This window comes from Vigna umbellata, chromosome 5 (genome assembly GCF_029865625.1).
Source record: "Vigna umbellata cultivar VRB3 chromosome 5, Vumbellata_1.0, whole genome shotgun sequence".
NCBI lineage: Eukaryota > Viridiplantae > Streptophyta > Magnoliopsida > Fabales > Fabaceae > Vigna > Vigna umbellata.
The window spans coordinates 3,963,133-3,977,956 of NC_142169.1; the positions used below are offsets into that span (position 1 = coordinate 3,963,133).

At 36.8% G+C, this 14,824-nt stretch overlaps 1 protein-coding gene and 1 pseudogene across 3 annotated transcripts; both read left to right on the top strand.

The window, feature by feature from the left end:
- On the top strand, positions 1-6,225 carry LOC124820437 (enoyl-[acyl-carrier-protein] reductase [NADH] 2, chloroplastic-like). Of its 2 annotated transcripts, none has more exons than XM_088116176.1 (13): positions 1-199; positions 876-1,190; positions 3,092-3,201; positions 3,320-3,375; positions 3,465-3,549; positions 3,636-3,683; positions 4,631-4,705; positions 4,776-4,887; positions 4,974-5,025; positions 5,112-5,163; positions 5,282-5,339; positions 5,594-5,692; positions 5,785-6,225. In XM_088116176.1, the coding sequence occupies exons 2-13, from the start codon at positions 914-916 to the stop codon at positions 5,937-5,939; spliced, it is 1,179 nt and encodes a 392-aa protein (XP_087972302.1). In that variant the 5' UTR covers positions 1-199; positions 876-913; the 3' UTR covers positions 5,940-6,225. The 2 variants fall into 2 exon arrangements, with proteins under 2 accessions (XP_087972302.1, XP_087972303.1); XM_088116177.1 differs by lacking the exon at positions 1-199 and adding an exon at positions 273-501.
- A 1,049-nt stretch (positions 6,226-7,274) lies between these two features.
- LOC148197548 (late embryogenesis abundant protein D-34-like) lies at positions 7,275-9,988 on the top strand (annotated as a pseudogene). Its single transcript, XR_015786844.1, has 2 exons — positions 7,275-8,617; positions 8,724-9,988. The product of XR_015786844.1 is annotated as a late embryogenesis abundant protein D-34-like (transcript).
- The last annotated feature ends 4,836 nt before the right edge of the window (positions 9,989-14,824 follow it).

A 14,824-nucleotide genomic window follows, 5' to 3' on the forward strand; every position in this document is an offset into this window, starting at 1 on the left:
ACAAAAGTTCCACAGAAGCATGTTGCATAGCATTGGGTTTGGAGATATTTCCAAAGTCCTTAACTACTGTTAACCTACTTCTCATCAAAGCACAGCATTGTTTTTATCGACCCAGTTCCTAGAATTCCACAGCCCCCATTGTCTAACAGATATCAACATACAAGGCCCAGTTTTGCATTTCCTATTCCTTTCTCTCCAGGTAACAAACATCTACTTTCTCTGGCCACCTTCTTGTTCTTGTTTGTTTTGTTTCTGCAATGCAATCTTGATACAATAATGCAAACGTGGGTTCTATTGAATAGAAGGAGGTTAATTAATCTTCATGAAGAATGTCACTGTGTTTGCATTTGATCATTTTGGCTCTTTTTTTGTTGGCTTTCTGCATGTGATATGTTTGATCAAGTAACAGTTTTTGTCATCGGAGACTGTGACAAATGGAACTTTTAAACAAAAGGGTGGCTCAGTTGCGGAGATTTGTGGGGATCTAGTAATTGGACTGAGGTGGTCTTTTCATGCTTTTGTTATCTGTGAAAAAGATAAAAGCTTTTTAGAAACCGCGAGTGATCTAGTAAATAGCTTTAACGTTGAGGGGTTATAGATTTAATGTAAAAGCTCACCTTTATTTTTTGTTTGTTTTAATTTCCTTGTCTTGGCCACTTTTAGACTCTGATCAATAAGGAGGTTGGATTTTGGACTGACTTAACTTATGAATTATTTATCAATCTGTCCTCTTTTCTGAGCTGTGCTTATTTGGTATCCAAGGTTTCTTTGTCATTGTAAGTTTTGTTAAGTACCAGGTTAGGACAATGGAAAAGGTATTAATCATTTCTCAGCATATTGTGATGTTTTGATCCTAATGTTATTTCTGTGTGCAGATCTAGGTGCTCTGCCATCATTGCACATTTGTAACGAGATGGCAACAACAACAGCGACCAACTTTCCAACTGCGATGTCAAGACCCAATATTCCATCATCACAAAGGTTTGCAAATGTAAGCCCTGCCAATCTTGGAGGCAGGTTTAAGGTTGATGAATCATGTCATAAACTGGCAAGTGTTTGTCATGTTGCATCATCACAACCTTTCTTGAAAATGACAGCAGCCGCTGTAACATACAAAAAAATCAGGACAAATGCAATGTCCGTGTCTAGTTCAGACAGTGAAGTTACAGGATTGCCTATTGATTTGAAAGGTTTCACTTCTATTTCCATGAATGCTTTGTATCAACACATGTATGTAGGATATGTCCAAAACATCGTGTGTTTTTATTTAATCTATTCTGTAACCTTGAATTTTTTTGTTTACTTTACGATATCAAGAATATATTCCCTGCCCTTAATTTTTCTTCCCGTGGTTATATGGAGTAATGTTAAAAGGTTTGTGTTGAGACTACATAGCCTCTTTTCTCTATTCAAGAGTTTACTCATTCCAAAATCTACTTTGCTGAAAGTTGGCATACTAGACAAGATAAAGAGTAAGAATCATTGCTTCTTAGACAGTATCAATAAACTTATTACTACATATTTTCCCTTGCTATGGCAGCTATTAAAGGATGGTTTTGGGAGAAACTGGATGTCAACAATGCTTTCCTTCATGGAGAGCTTCATGAGGAGGTTTACATTGTCCCTCCTCCTAGTTTACTTCCCCTTTGTTGACAATGGCATAGTACCTTATCTGCTACTCTTCTTTCTCTTAATTACGAATAATCTTCTGCAGATCAAGCTTTGTTTGTCAAATCTGCTTCTACTTCTTTTACTGCATTATTTGTTTAGGTGGATGATATTGTTTTAATTAGCAATGATATGGCAGAAATTAATCATGTTAAGCACATCTTAGATACCAAATTTAAAATCAAAGACCTAGGATCTTTAAGATACTTTCTCGGTCTTGAAATTGCAAGGTCCAAATCTGGAATTCACATGAATCAGAGAAAATATATTCTTGAACTTCTCGATGACAGTGGTTTGATTGGTTCTAAACCTACTAACACTCCTTCTGATCCTTCTATTAAACTTCAAGCAAATCATGGACAACTTTTATCTAATGCTGCTGGTTACTGGCAGTTAGTTGGCAAACTTTTGTATCTCACCATCATCAAGCAAGATATTGATTATGTGTACAACAACTCAGCCAATTTCTGTGCAAACCTCTTGATACTTATTACAATGCTGCTCAAAGAATCTTTCATTACCTCAACGGATCCCCTGCTCATGGCTTGTTCTTCTTTGCTTCATCAGACCTTAGACTCTCGGCCTTTGCCAATTCAGATGAGCTTGCTGTTTGGATACCAGAAGGTCTATCATTGGTTTTTGAGTTTTTCTTGACTCTTCATTGATCTCTTGGAAATCAAAGAAGCAGACTACTGTTTCCTGTTCTTCCTCTGCAGTTGAATATAGAGCTTTGGCCAGCCTTACTTGTGAAATCCAATGGTTGGATTTTGTCCTTCATGATATTTATGTTTCCTTGGATCCAAGTGTCGTGTTGTGATAATCAATCTGCCATCCACTCATCTCACAATCATGTGTTTAACACACCAAACATATTGAGATCGAATGCCATGTTATTCTCGAGAAAATTCAACAAGGCTTAATTTACCTACTTCTTATTTTTACCTAAGCCTAGCTTGCTGACGCTTTCACTAAACCTATTCATCACACCTCTTTTGACATTTTTGTTACCAAGTTGGGAATTTGTGAACTTCACTGCCCAAATTGACGGGGATTGTTACTAGATATTTCCCTTTTAGTTTCTGTTTTTCTAATAGTTGAAATAAGCAGTTACAGTTTTTTTTTTTGTTTTTTTTTTTCTGTTGGTTTTGTAACAGCTATTCAGTTATACAAAGTTTTATATAAGCTCTATTTTTCTTTATGTAAGATACCTTTTTCTCAATTTGAATACAATGAGAATTCTTGCAAAATGTGAGAACTAAGAAAACTGTTGTGTCTGCAACCTCTATATAATATAACAACTCAACAATAATGTCTAAGAGTTTGCACTTTTCTCATAATTCAAGTGTACGTTTTTCTTTCATACTGTCCTACTTTATATCTTTGATTTGTTGTGGCATTCCACTGAATGTTTAGTGATCTGCAGGTAAAAGGGCTTTCATTGCTGGTGTGGCTGATGACAATGGATATGGCTGGGCAATAGCAAAATCTCTTGCAGCAGCAGGAGCTGAAATTCTTGTTGGCACATGGGTACCTGTGAGTAGTTATTACAGATTTTGGTGTTGTGTATTTGTGCATTGTTTTCTTTTTACCCTGATGTATCTTTGTGCAGTACACAAGTGGTCAAGTACTAACTTTGAACATTTATATGCAGGCTTTAAATATATTTGAGTCCAGTCTAAGACGAGGAAAATTCGATGAGTCACGCAAGTAAAACTCTTAAGCGGTGTTATTGATTTTATTTTTTAGAAAGTTTGAGACTCATTTATTTTGCTAACAAGGAACTATTCATCTTTCAGATTACAAGATGGTTCATTAATGGAGATTGCTAAAGTGTATCCTTTGGATGCAGTATATGACAACCCTGAAGATGTCCCAGAAGATGTAAGAGAGAAATCCTTGAGTTATCAAAATAAACAAATTACATTTACTAAACATACAATCTTTTAATGTTTGTGGAAACTGTACAGGTGAAAGCTAACAAGCGCTATGCTGGAGCCACAAATTGGACTGTACAGGTATTGATTAAATATTCTGTAATCTGTATTTCTCTTCCATTACGATACGCCTTCAATAGCTTTGATGTGAAATGAGTGGCAATTTTGTGCCTAAAGAGGTTTTTGATTTGATTTAGCTTAAAAAGGAGGAATTGTAACATATAACTAATGATCGATTCGAAGAATATTCCATTTTTTATACAGTTTAGAATACATTTAAGCTTTACACCTGATAATTGTAAAGATGAATTAGTTGGCTGGTAAACATCACTGGTGCCAATTCAATGTGTAAAGACAAATCAAAATAGCTTCACTTCTTAGACAGGTAAAAAAGCTCACCATAAATTTGGAGACAGAAATCATAATTAAGCTTTTTTATTCAAGAAAATTTTAGGACCTATTCTTTAGTGGAGACTGGATACAAGGTCATACAATCTATTCATATTTTAAGATAATGTAGACCCGAAGCTTGCAACCCAATAAAGAGATATATTCTACTCTTGAATTTACATTTTAATAAAAGAAAAAAAAAATCTTTTTAAATGTTGTTTCTCTGCTCCCTGCCTGTTAATGAACATGTATAACCTTGTCAAAGTCAATACCAAAGTTTATTTGGGCTGTTGACTAGAAGCTTTAATAACTTATTCAACAAGGTACATGAGTTTAATCATAAATAAGTCATACAAATTCCTTACATGATGTAATCATCTACAAGATGAAGGGTCTTTTTCTTTACATTTTGTTGTTTGTTTTAAACTTCTATATGACCAAACCTGAGACTGAAAACGTAATTTCTTTCTGATTATATGATTAATTAATTACTTGATTTTTGTTTAACTTGTAATGGAGATCAATTATAGGCAATATATGTTTGAAACATAGGATGCTTTATTGAGTGGCATCTACATTGTGATATGTCTCAGTTTGTGACATGTAGAGTTTACACTGTGATCTGATTTACTTTATAGGAAGTTGCTGAATCTGTCAAGAAAGATTTTGGCACTATCGACATACTTGTGCACTCGCTTGCTAATGGACCAGAGGTATTACAATAATGAGGTTTCTTGTTACCTCATGTCTTTTAGCTTTACCTGACACTCAACTTTGTTTTAGGTCAACAAACCATTGTCTGAGACATCTCGAAAAGGATATCTTGCTGCCTTGTCTGCATCAAGTTACTCTTATATTTCATTACTCAAACATTTTCTTCCAATCATGAACCAAGGCATGTTCATTACTGAAAGAGGGTTGCCATTTTGTTGCTTCATTGTTCAATCAGTTATTGTTCTCACCTTACTGTTTTGGTTGTAGATGGATCTGCAATCTCTCTTACTTACATTGCTTCAGAGAGGATCATTCCTGGGTGTGTTGGAAATGCTTTAAAAGTTCTCAAACTTGTTTATTTTGATCACATTTTTTACCTAATGTTTTGAAATGTTTTGCATGCAGATATGGTGGTGGCATGAGCTCTGCAAAAGCTGCTTTAGAAAGTGATACTAGAGTGAGTTTTATTTTTCAGTTTTTCAAATTTTCAAATTATGTGCATGTAGCTTCTTATTCCTAACTCCCTTTTACCCTTTGGATATTTGATATTATATATAATGTTTTCTGCTTTTCAGGTTCTTGCTTTTGAAGCTGGCAGAAAGAAAAGAATCAGAGTCAATACCATATCCGCAGGTATTGATGGCTTACCACTTCATCAGCAAATGATTTTTTTTTATGCTTTCCTTTTCTCCATGTAATGACACAAATTCTTAATGACGTGAATTGCTAGGTGAAGAAGGAAATGTTGGTTTTTTTATTTTTTATTTTTTTGCATGTCATTGAATTCAGAACAAATTGATAGACAGGTTGACTTAAATTGTTTTCAGTTGCATGTCAATGAATTCAGTAGAAATTGATCAACATGTTGAGTTGTTTTGAATGACTAGGTCCTCTGGGAAGCCGTGCAGCAAAAGCAATTGGCTTCATTGACATGATGATTGATTATTCATTCACTAATGCACCACTTCAGAAAGAACTACATGCTGGTAATGTTTCACTCTGAGACTCTTCCTTTCTGAAATGACCCTTCTGCACCTTTTTGCCTGCAACTACTTACACATTGGAGATTTTGTAACAGAGGAGGTAGGCAACACTGCTGCATTCTTGTCATCACCTTTGGCATCAGCCATTACAGGTTCTGTTATTTATGTTGACAATGGCCTAAACGCTATGGGTGTTGGAGTTGACAGTCCAATATTCCATCAACTTGAGATTCCAAAGGAGCACCATTGAAATTATAGATTGAGGTCCTTAGTTTTTCTCGGCTACAACTTAGACCATATGGCCTAGGATTACGAAGAAAAATAAAAACCATGAGGTGTTAGTTTTCACAATTCCATAAATTTCTAAGCATTGTTTGAACTTTGTTACCTTACCACTGTTTTTCATCAATTATGATACACTTTTCATCATCCTCTGCAAAATGTATGTTCTCATTTGAAGAGTCATACCTTGAGGGATGAGGATTTGAGATTGTTTTAGTTCTTAAAAAGTTGAATAGGTTGGTTGAATTTTCTAATGTCTCTTTGAAATGTTTCTAACGAAGTCCTTGTACTTTCAAATACAGTTGTATTTAAAAATTGAAATCAATTTAAATTTCTCAAATTTTGAAGGTTTAACTTCCACTATATAAAAAAATGGTAACTTTATTACTTGAAAAATACAACAATTAAACTGTTATTTATTTATGAACATGTTGTTTAAGATTTCAAATTATTGCAGCTCTTGCTTCCAACAAATAGATATATAACCTAGGATAACAAATTCTTATTGTTTCGGCAGGATTTAAAACCCTAATTCAAAACATTCAAAGTTGTCTGCTCTGATGTCCAATTGTAATGTCTTCTCTCTTCTCCTTGTCCAAGCCGCGGGATAGGGTGCCTGCAAAAGACACTCCGACGCTCAAGTCAGTGACTTTGCGTAATAATCTTGTAATCAAGATTTAGTTATCAGAACTCTAAGTTTCAGTTCAAGTTCACGTTACCTGTACCTTTTGTGCCAGACAAATATTTATAAATTATAATGAGCTTACCATTAGGTCTGACTCATTAACCACCAATAAATGACAATATTAATTGTCAATAAATGACAATTACTTTTATTAACTCCACGACAATTATTACTATTGATTACCTTAACGGCTCTTTTTACCGATCGGTTCATTGACCTGAGAGGTATCATCAGTCTGCCGACTTTTTTGCCCCTTCATCGTTCGGTTGGTTGCGAGCCCATTTTACTGAGCGGTTAACTGTTTGTTCGCTCAGTTCATTTGCCTAGGAGGTACCATCGGTCGGCCATGAGCTCAAAATAACTTAGAGGCTCTCTTGCACCTTTATCGTTCGGTCGGCTATAAGCCCATAGTAACATAAGCCCCCAAGCCCTAGCAAAATTTTTGATATCGCATTGGGTTTGTAAAGTTATATCGATCGGTAGAAGATTTTACCTAAGTTTCAATTCTTACTAGCATGCGTTCTTTATCGTCCGAGCGGGTTTCGCGCTAAGAGTTCATTTGAAGTGTTCCGAGACCAAGGCGAAAGTTCACGAAAGAGCTTGCTTTGCCGCTTAATTTAGGTCTTAGGAGCTCTCTAGAAGCGTGCCCTAAGACCAAGGTGAGAGTTCACAAAAGAAATCTGCCTCACCCGCTCGGTTTAGGTCTTAGGAGCTCTCAAGAAGCGTGCCCTAAGACCAAGGTGAGAGTTCACAAAAGAAATATGCCTCACCCTGTTCGGTTTAGGTCTTAGGAGCTCTCTAGAAGCGTGCCCTAAGACCAAGGTGAGAGCTCACGAAGAGACTGCCTCACCGAGTTGAAAAATGTTCGCTGTCGATCGGTTGCTCGAAGTTGGCCAAGTAGTTTGTATACAAAGTCCTGTTATCTGCACCGAAGAAAAACAACACTAGAATTTTGAACGGTTAGAAAAATGTAGCTGAATTTAGTTTGAGTTGAGGCCAGATGACATCAAGAATATAGATGTGACCGTTCAGTCAAAATGTTGAGGCGAGACGAACGAGCAAGTGAAACCGTTCGGCCTTGATGTAAATGCTTTAGAGTCTTATGGCCTTTGAATTTAAGGGGGTAAGAGGATAGTTTTTTTAATTGTATCTCTCGTGTTGCCCGATAATAAATCATGACCTGCATAAAAGAATAATAAATGATGTTGATGACCACCATATGAATTACCACCGTTCGGAAGACGCTAGCTGAAGTAAGCTCTCATTTGAAAATGGCTTGCAGGTCTTGTTCTTTACACTTAACAATAATAATTGAACTTTGATCAATCAGAAAACATGTTAGACAATTATTTAATGACGTATTTTGTCATTGACCCGGCCAAGCTCTCATCCACCTCGAGGATCAGATCCATCTCCGCACCTCCGATCCCCAAGCTCAGCTCACCGATTTCTTCGACATCGTCGCCGGCACTGGCATTGGCGCCATCCTCGCCGCCATGATCACCGCCAGCGACGCCTTCGGTAGGCCGATGTACCCCGCCAGAGAAGCCGTCCGTCTAGTTTCCGAGAGGAACTCCGAACTCTACAAGTTCAAATCCGGAGGCGTGTTCCGCCGGCGCCGGAAAATCTCCTCCAGAAACATGGAGAATGTGCTGCCACATCAGCGACGCCGGACCATTTCAAGTCGTTCGACTTGGCTTCTCGATGTCTCCGGCGACCTTGCAAATAAGCCCATTGCACCGGAAAATGCTGCCATGGTGCAAAGCGCAGAAACTCTAGTGTTGGGACAAACCCAACTCGGCGGGGCCGCTTTCGTCATGCAATCCGCCGCCACTCAGAACGAATAGGCCGGCCTCGTTGGTCACCTTGACGTCAACGACATTGCCGGCGACCAAGGTGTCACCGTATCGGAAACTCGAATCCCTGGAAGACGCATAATCACCGAGGCTGTCGGCGGCAAGGTTCTGTTTTTATTTTTCGTCAACGTCATTATTTTCTAAAATGCTGACTCTTTTAAGAAACAAGAAGAAGATTTATGCGAGGTGTGTATGTGTTCTGTGGTTGAAGGTTGCGCAGCAGTATTCTGAACCATCCCCGGTTCAAACCGGACGAGCTAGTGCGGTTGGGGATGGTGCAATAACCATAGGGGAGGCGTTGGAGGCCACGGCCCTGACCGTGGGCCACAAAGCGGTGGATCAGAGTGACGCTTCCGCGATTCAGGCGGCGGAGGTGAGGGCAACGGGGAACAATGTCACACCGCCTGGTGGGTTGGCGGCTATGGCTCAATCGGCGGCAGGGTTTCATGAAGCTGGCTTGTATGAATTTGACAGTTCTGACTTAATGCATCTGAGTCTTTTAGAGGGTTCCTTGGAGAAAGAAGATGTTGGAGAGTTTGGTGAAATAATTCTTAAAGCAGATTGTGTTGCACTGGGCTCATCTATGAAAATGAGTTTCTGCAGAGGATGAAAGTTGCTAGTTTGAAGAGTAGGGGATTCTTTCTAACACAGAGTTGAAGATGTAAATGAGTTTCTGCAGATGATGAGTGATTTGAAGAGTATGAACAATTTATTCACGATGAATATCATTCGAAGACAAGGTGGTCCATTGGTTTCCTTCCGAGTAACTTGTCGTAGAAATGCTACAAAGATGGTAGAGGAAAAGAAGGTAGAAGAACCTTGGAATAAAATGTTTGATGAAGTTTCCTATCGAGTATTTCCATCTAGCAATGTTTCTTTGACGAACATTAGCTATGAAAGTTTTGCATCAAAAACAAAAACTATCGATATGTTTAGGCAAGCATTGGAAGATTCTAGAGTTAATATGATTGGTCTTTATGGTGTTGGCGGTGTGGATAAGACCACTTTAGTCAAAGAAGTTGTTCACTGTGGTGGTTATGGCAAATATAACGAGAAATCCTAACATCATAACAATTCGAGGACAAATTACTGAGATATTAGGGATGAGATTGGAAGAGGAAAGTGAGATCGCGAGAGCATATCGCCTTCGAAAGAGATTAAAGAAAGAAAAGAAGAACACCATGGCGCCGTCTGTGGGGATTTTGGGGTTGGTTTGCACTGGACTCTTTAGACCCACTGATAATAATCCATTACTGTGGGTCGTATCAGTGCAGGAAAAGCAAAAAGTAATAATACCATTTGTATATTTTATGATGAAAGAAAAATAATATATGAAACATGCTTAATTATGGGAGTGGGTGCTATTCCTAATATTACTGTTCAGAAATTTTTTCAACTAGTGCTCGTTGAATATGCATTTCTATTTGCTCCCTTACGTTACCAGTCTCATGGAAGTCACCTCTTCATTTCCTTTCTCGTTCCAAATTGTTAGGTTTTGGGAACGCTAGGCAATAGGCGAGACCTTTGTTTTCCTGAAAATTGTCAAAACAAAATATATACAAAATATATGCCTTTAAAAATTATTATTCAATGTTTTGCTCTTGCTCCGAAACATGAAACTGATCCAAAATAGCGATATTGAGACCGAGCACACGTATGGTTTCTTGTGATTACAGGGGATGTCGCTCGGTTCCACGGTGGACGCCAAAATGTTTCGGCAGGATTTAGAACCCTAATCCAAAACATTCAAAGTTGTCTGCTCTGATGTCCAGTTGTAATGTCTTCTCTCTTCTCCTTGTCCAAGCCGCGAGGGAGGGTGCCTGCAAAAGACACTCTGACGCTCAAGTCAGTGACTTTGCGTAATAATCTTGTAATCAAGATTTAGTTATCAGAGCTCTAAGTTTCAGTTCAAGTTGAAGTTACCTGTACCCTTTGCCAGACAAATATTTATAAATTATAATGAGCTTACCATTAGGTCTGACTCATTAACCACCAATGAATGACAATATTAATTGTCAATAAATGACAATTATTTTTATTAACTCCACGACAATTATTACTATTGATTACCTTAACGGCTCTTTTTACCGATCGGTTCATTGACCTGAGAGGTATCATCGGTCTGCCGACTCTTTTGTCCCTTCATCGTTCGGTTGGTTGCGAGTCCATTTTACCGAGCGGTTAACTGTTTGTCCGCTCAGTTCATTTTCCTAGGAGGTACCATCGGTCGGTCATGAGCTCAAAATAACTTAGAGGCTCTCTTGCACCTTTATCGTTCGGTCGGCTATAAGCCTATAGTAACACTTATTAAGATTTTTTTTAATTTTCTTTTAGAAGAAAAAGGTATATCATTAATCACCAAATTTAGGATGAGAACAAGATCAATGAGGTAGGTTGATGACTCATTAATTTATGTGATTATATTTGATAATTTTATTACTTTAGAGACTTTATTAGTAATTTATGTTTTATAATTAATATTGCTTAAGTATTTGTTTGGAAGTAAAATTAATTTGCTTAAGTATATCTTTTACATCCTAACAAAATTGTATTTAAAAAAGAATATATATATATATATATATATATATATATATATATATATATATATATATATATATATATATATATAAAATTGTGAAACTAACCGGTTATAAGAATTACTTGAACTAAAAGAGAACAGATAAAAGAAGAAAGGTCTTGGGAAAGATGTATTCAAACAAAGAATTAGAATATCCTTCCGAAAACTGGAACTACTCATGCAAAAGCAATAATTGCATTTAATTACTTTAATTTTTATTATTTTATTATATTATATTAATTATATTATATACATAACATAATCAATAGTCGATTAAATGATATATATGTGTATACTGTTATAATATATTAATATTATATTATTGCAATTAACGTGTGGTTTAAAAACATTAAATTGTGAGCTTTAATGTTTGGAACGTGGCAACATTCATTTTCTTTCAACTTGCAAATTTGTTTTAATTAAATCATTTATGTTTTTTAATTTCTTTTATTTTCTTGATTCTTTCTAGCTCTATAAATAAGGAGTTCCTCCTCTATTTCAAGACACACCAAATTCAATCTTTCACATTCTTCTATTTTCTGAATTTCATTCTTTAGCTCTTTCTCTCTTCTAAAAATATTATGGGTTATTCTTATACTATGTTTAGAGTTACTTGCTAGTTCTGAGATCCTCAGACATTCTGAGAAGTTTCTGTTGTATCTGGGGGACTTGCGCAACACACCGCAGATAAGTCCTTAAGGACAGTGACTCTACACGCCTCAGGAAATACTATTTTGTCAGCTTTTCCAACAATCTTAAGGACTTATGACTGACATCATCAACATGCCTTCAGAGAGCCAAACCATTGCTTCCGGAACCTAGACGATCTTCGCAAAATCGCTTCCGGACTTGTCGAAAATCGAGATTTTCTCTGGACAGAACTTCCGACGCTGGCAAGAACGCATTTCCACCCTTTTAGACATGTATGGAGTTGTTGCTGCTCTTTCATCTCCGAAGCCCGACTCCATTATTCCTTCAAACTCAAAACTAGTTGAAGAGTGGACTTAAGCCAACAAGGTATGCCGACACACTCTGCTTAGTGCACTTTCTAATGATTTGTTCGATGTGTACTGTTCCTACAAGGAAGCAAAGGACATTTGGGACTCGTTGATTCTCAAATACACTGCCGAAGATGTCGTCAGACAAAGATTCGTCATAGGAAATTACTACCGTTGGGAAATGATTGAAGACAAGGACATAAATACTCAAATCAATGAATACCACAAGTTGCTTGAAGACATCAAAGCAGAAAACATTCTACTACCAGATGAATTTGTTTCAGAACTTCTGATCGAGAAATTGCCGCCATCCTGGACAGATTACAAACAATAGTTGAAACACAGACACAAGCAAATGTCTCTACCAGAACTCATTACACACATAATAATTGAAGATACCAACAAGAAGGAGTCTGCTACTACAAGGGCCAAAGCTTTATCTGCGAAAGCAAATATGGTAGAAGTAAAACCTGCTCCAAAAAGGTACGAATACAAACCTGATCACAAAAAGAAAAATAATTTTCTTAAATCTCGTCCCCATGAATCTAAACCTACTTTTAAAAAGAAAGGAAATTGCTTTGTATGTGGGAAGCCAGGCCATCGTGCACCACAGTGCAGGCGTAGAGCGAGAAACAACAATCCTCCTAGGGCCAATATAGCCGAAGGAGATGACATTATTGCTGCGGTCGTTTCTCAAGTAAATCTAATGACCAATGTGAGCAAGTGGGTGGTAGACTCTGGTGCTACCAGGTATATCTGTGCAAACATAAGTGTTTTTACCTCTTACACTAGTGTAGGGGATGGAGAAGAACACGTCTACCTCGGTGATTCCAGGACCACTCCTATTCTGGGAAAAGGAAAAGTTCTTCTCAAACTCACATCTGTCAAGACTCTGGCCTTGAGTGATGTGCTACATGTGTCATCAATCAGAGTTAATTTAATCTCTGTAGCACTATTGGAAAAGGTGGGGGTTAAAGTGTCATTTAAGTCTGACAAGATCATCATGACAAAAAATAATGTGTTCGTGGGGAAGGGATATTGTGATCAAGGACTCTTCATTCTAAATGTTTCTGAAAATATTAATGAATCAAGTTCTTCTACTTATATTGTTGACTCGTATGATATATGGCATGCTAGATTAGGACATGTGAATTCCTCGTATGTTTTGAAATTACAACGACTAGGATTGATTAATATGCATGATAAACAGAGTAGAAAATGTGATATATGTGTAGAATCTAAATTAACAAAGAAAACATGTTTTTCTGTAGAACGCCAAACTGAGCTATTAGGGTTAATTCATACTGATCTAGCTGATATGAAACAAACCATGTCTAGAGGAGGTAAAAATTATTTTGTGACCTTTATAGATGATTATTCTAGATATACCAAAGTTTACTTAATCAAACATAAAGATGAAGCCTTTGATGTATTTTTAACCTATAAGGCAGAAGTAGAAAATCAGTTGAATAAGAAAATTAAAAGGATTAGATCAGATAGAGGTGGTGAGTATGTGCTTTTTAATGACTATTGTGTTAAAGAAGGAATTATCCATGAAGTGACCCCACCATATTCACCTGAGTCTAATAAAAATAGAACCCTTAAGAAAATGATGAATGTTATGCTTGTTAGTTCTGGTGCATCTGATAACCTTTGGGGAGAAGCCTTGCTTACTGCATGTTTTTTACAAAATAGAATACCCCATAAGAAAACCGGTAAAACTCCTTATGAGTTGTGGAAAGGTTACCAACCTAACCTTAAATATTTAAGGGTGTGGGGTGCTTAGCTAAGGTGATGTTACTTGATCCTAAGAAAAGGAAAATAAGATCTAAAACCTTTGATTGTATGTTCTTAGGTTATGCTGAACATAGTGCTGCCTATAGGTTTCTAGTTGTTAAAAGTAACATACTTGAGAGAAATTCTATAATGGAGACGAAAAATGCTGAATTTTTTGAACACGTGTTTCCCTTAAAGGTTAGTGAGATGTCTCAACCTATTGATGATAATGATAATAGTAATACCATAAACGAGGATTTGAGAAGATGCAAAAGGCAGAGAAAGGAAACTTCCTTTGGAGATGATTTTTATACTTATCTTGTTGATAATGATCCAATAAGCTTTATAGAAGCTACTAGTGCTCCTGATGCAAAAACAGTGGGATAAGACCATTAGGACTGAAATTGAATCACTTCAGAAAAACAATACTTGGACTTTAGTATATTTGTCTAAAGGAGCAAAACCCATTGGTTGTAAGTGGATCTTTAAGAAAAAGTATCACCCTGATGGATCCATAGAGAAATATAAGGCAAGATTAGTAGCAAAAGGTTTTACTCAAAAACCCAACATAGATTACTTTGATACTTTTGCTCCAGGGACTAGGATTTCCTCTATTCGAGTGTTGTTAGCCCTAGCAGCTATCCATAAACTAGTGATACATCAAATGGATGTTAAAACAGCCTTTTTGAATGGTGATTTAGAGGTGGAGATTTATATGACTCAACCTGAAGGGTGTGTTGTACCTGGTCAAGAGGATAAAGTATGCAAACTCTTAAAATCCTTATATGGGTTGAAACAAGCACCAAAACAATGACATGAAAAACTTGATAATGTGTTGCTTTGTGATGGGTTTTCACCTAATGATGCTGATAAATGTGTGTACTCTAAGTTTGAAAACGATGATTGTGTCATTATATGCTTGTATGTGGATGACATGTTAATCTTTGGTACATGCAATGA

Bases quoted from the DNA above. Each gene is read 5' to 3' on its own strand.
- LOC124820437 (XM_088116176.1), top strand. From the start codon at position 914: ATGGCAACAACAACAGCGACCAACTTTCCAACTGCGATGTCAAGACCC. The intron at 4,706-4,775 runs GTATTACAATAA...ACTTTGTTTTAG, and splicing joins CGCTTGCTAATGGACCAGAG to GTCAACAAACCATTGTCTGA. The intron at 4,888-4,973 runs GCATGTTCATTA...TTTTGGTTGTAG, and splicing joins TCTTCCAATCATGAACCAAG to ATGGATCTGCAATCTCTCTT.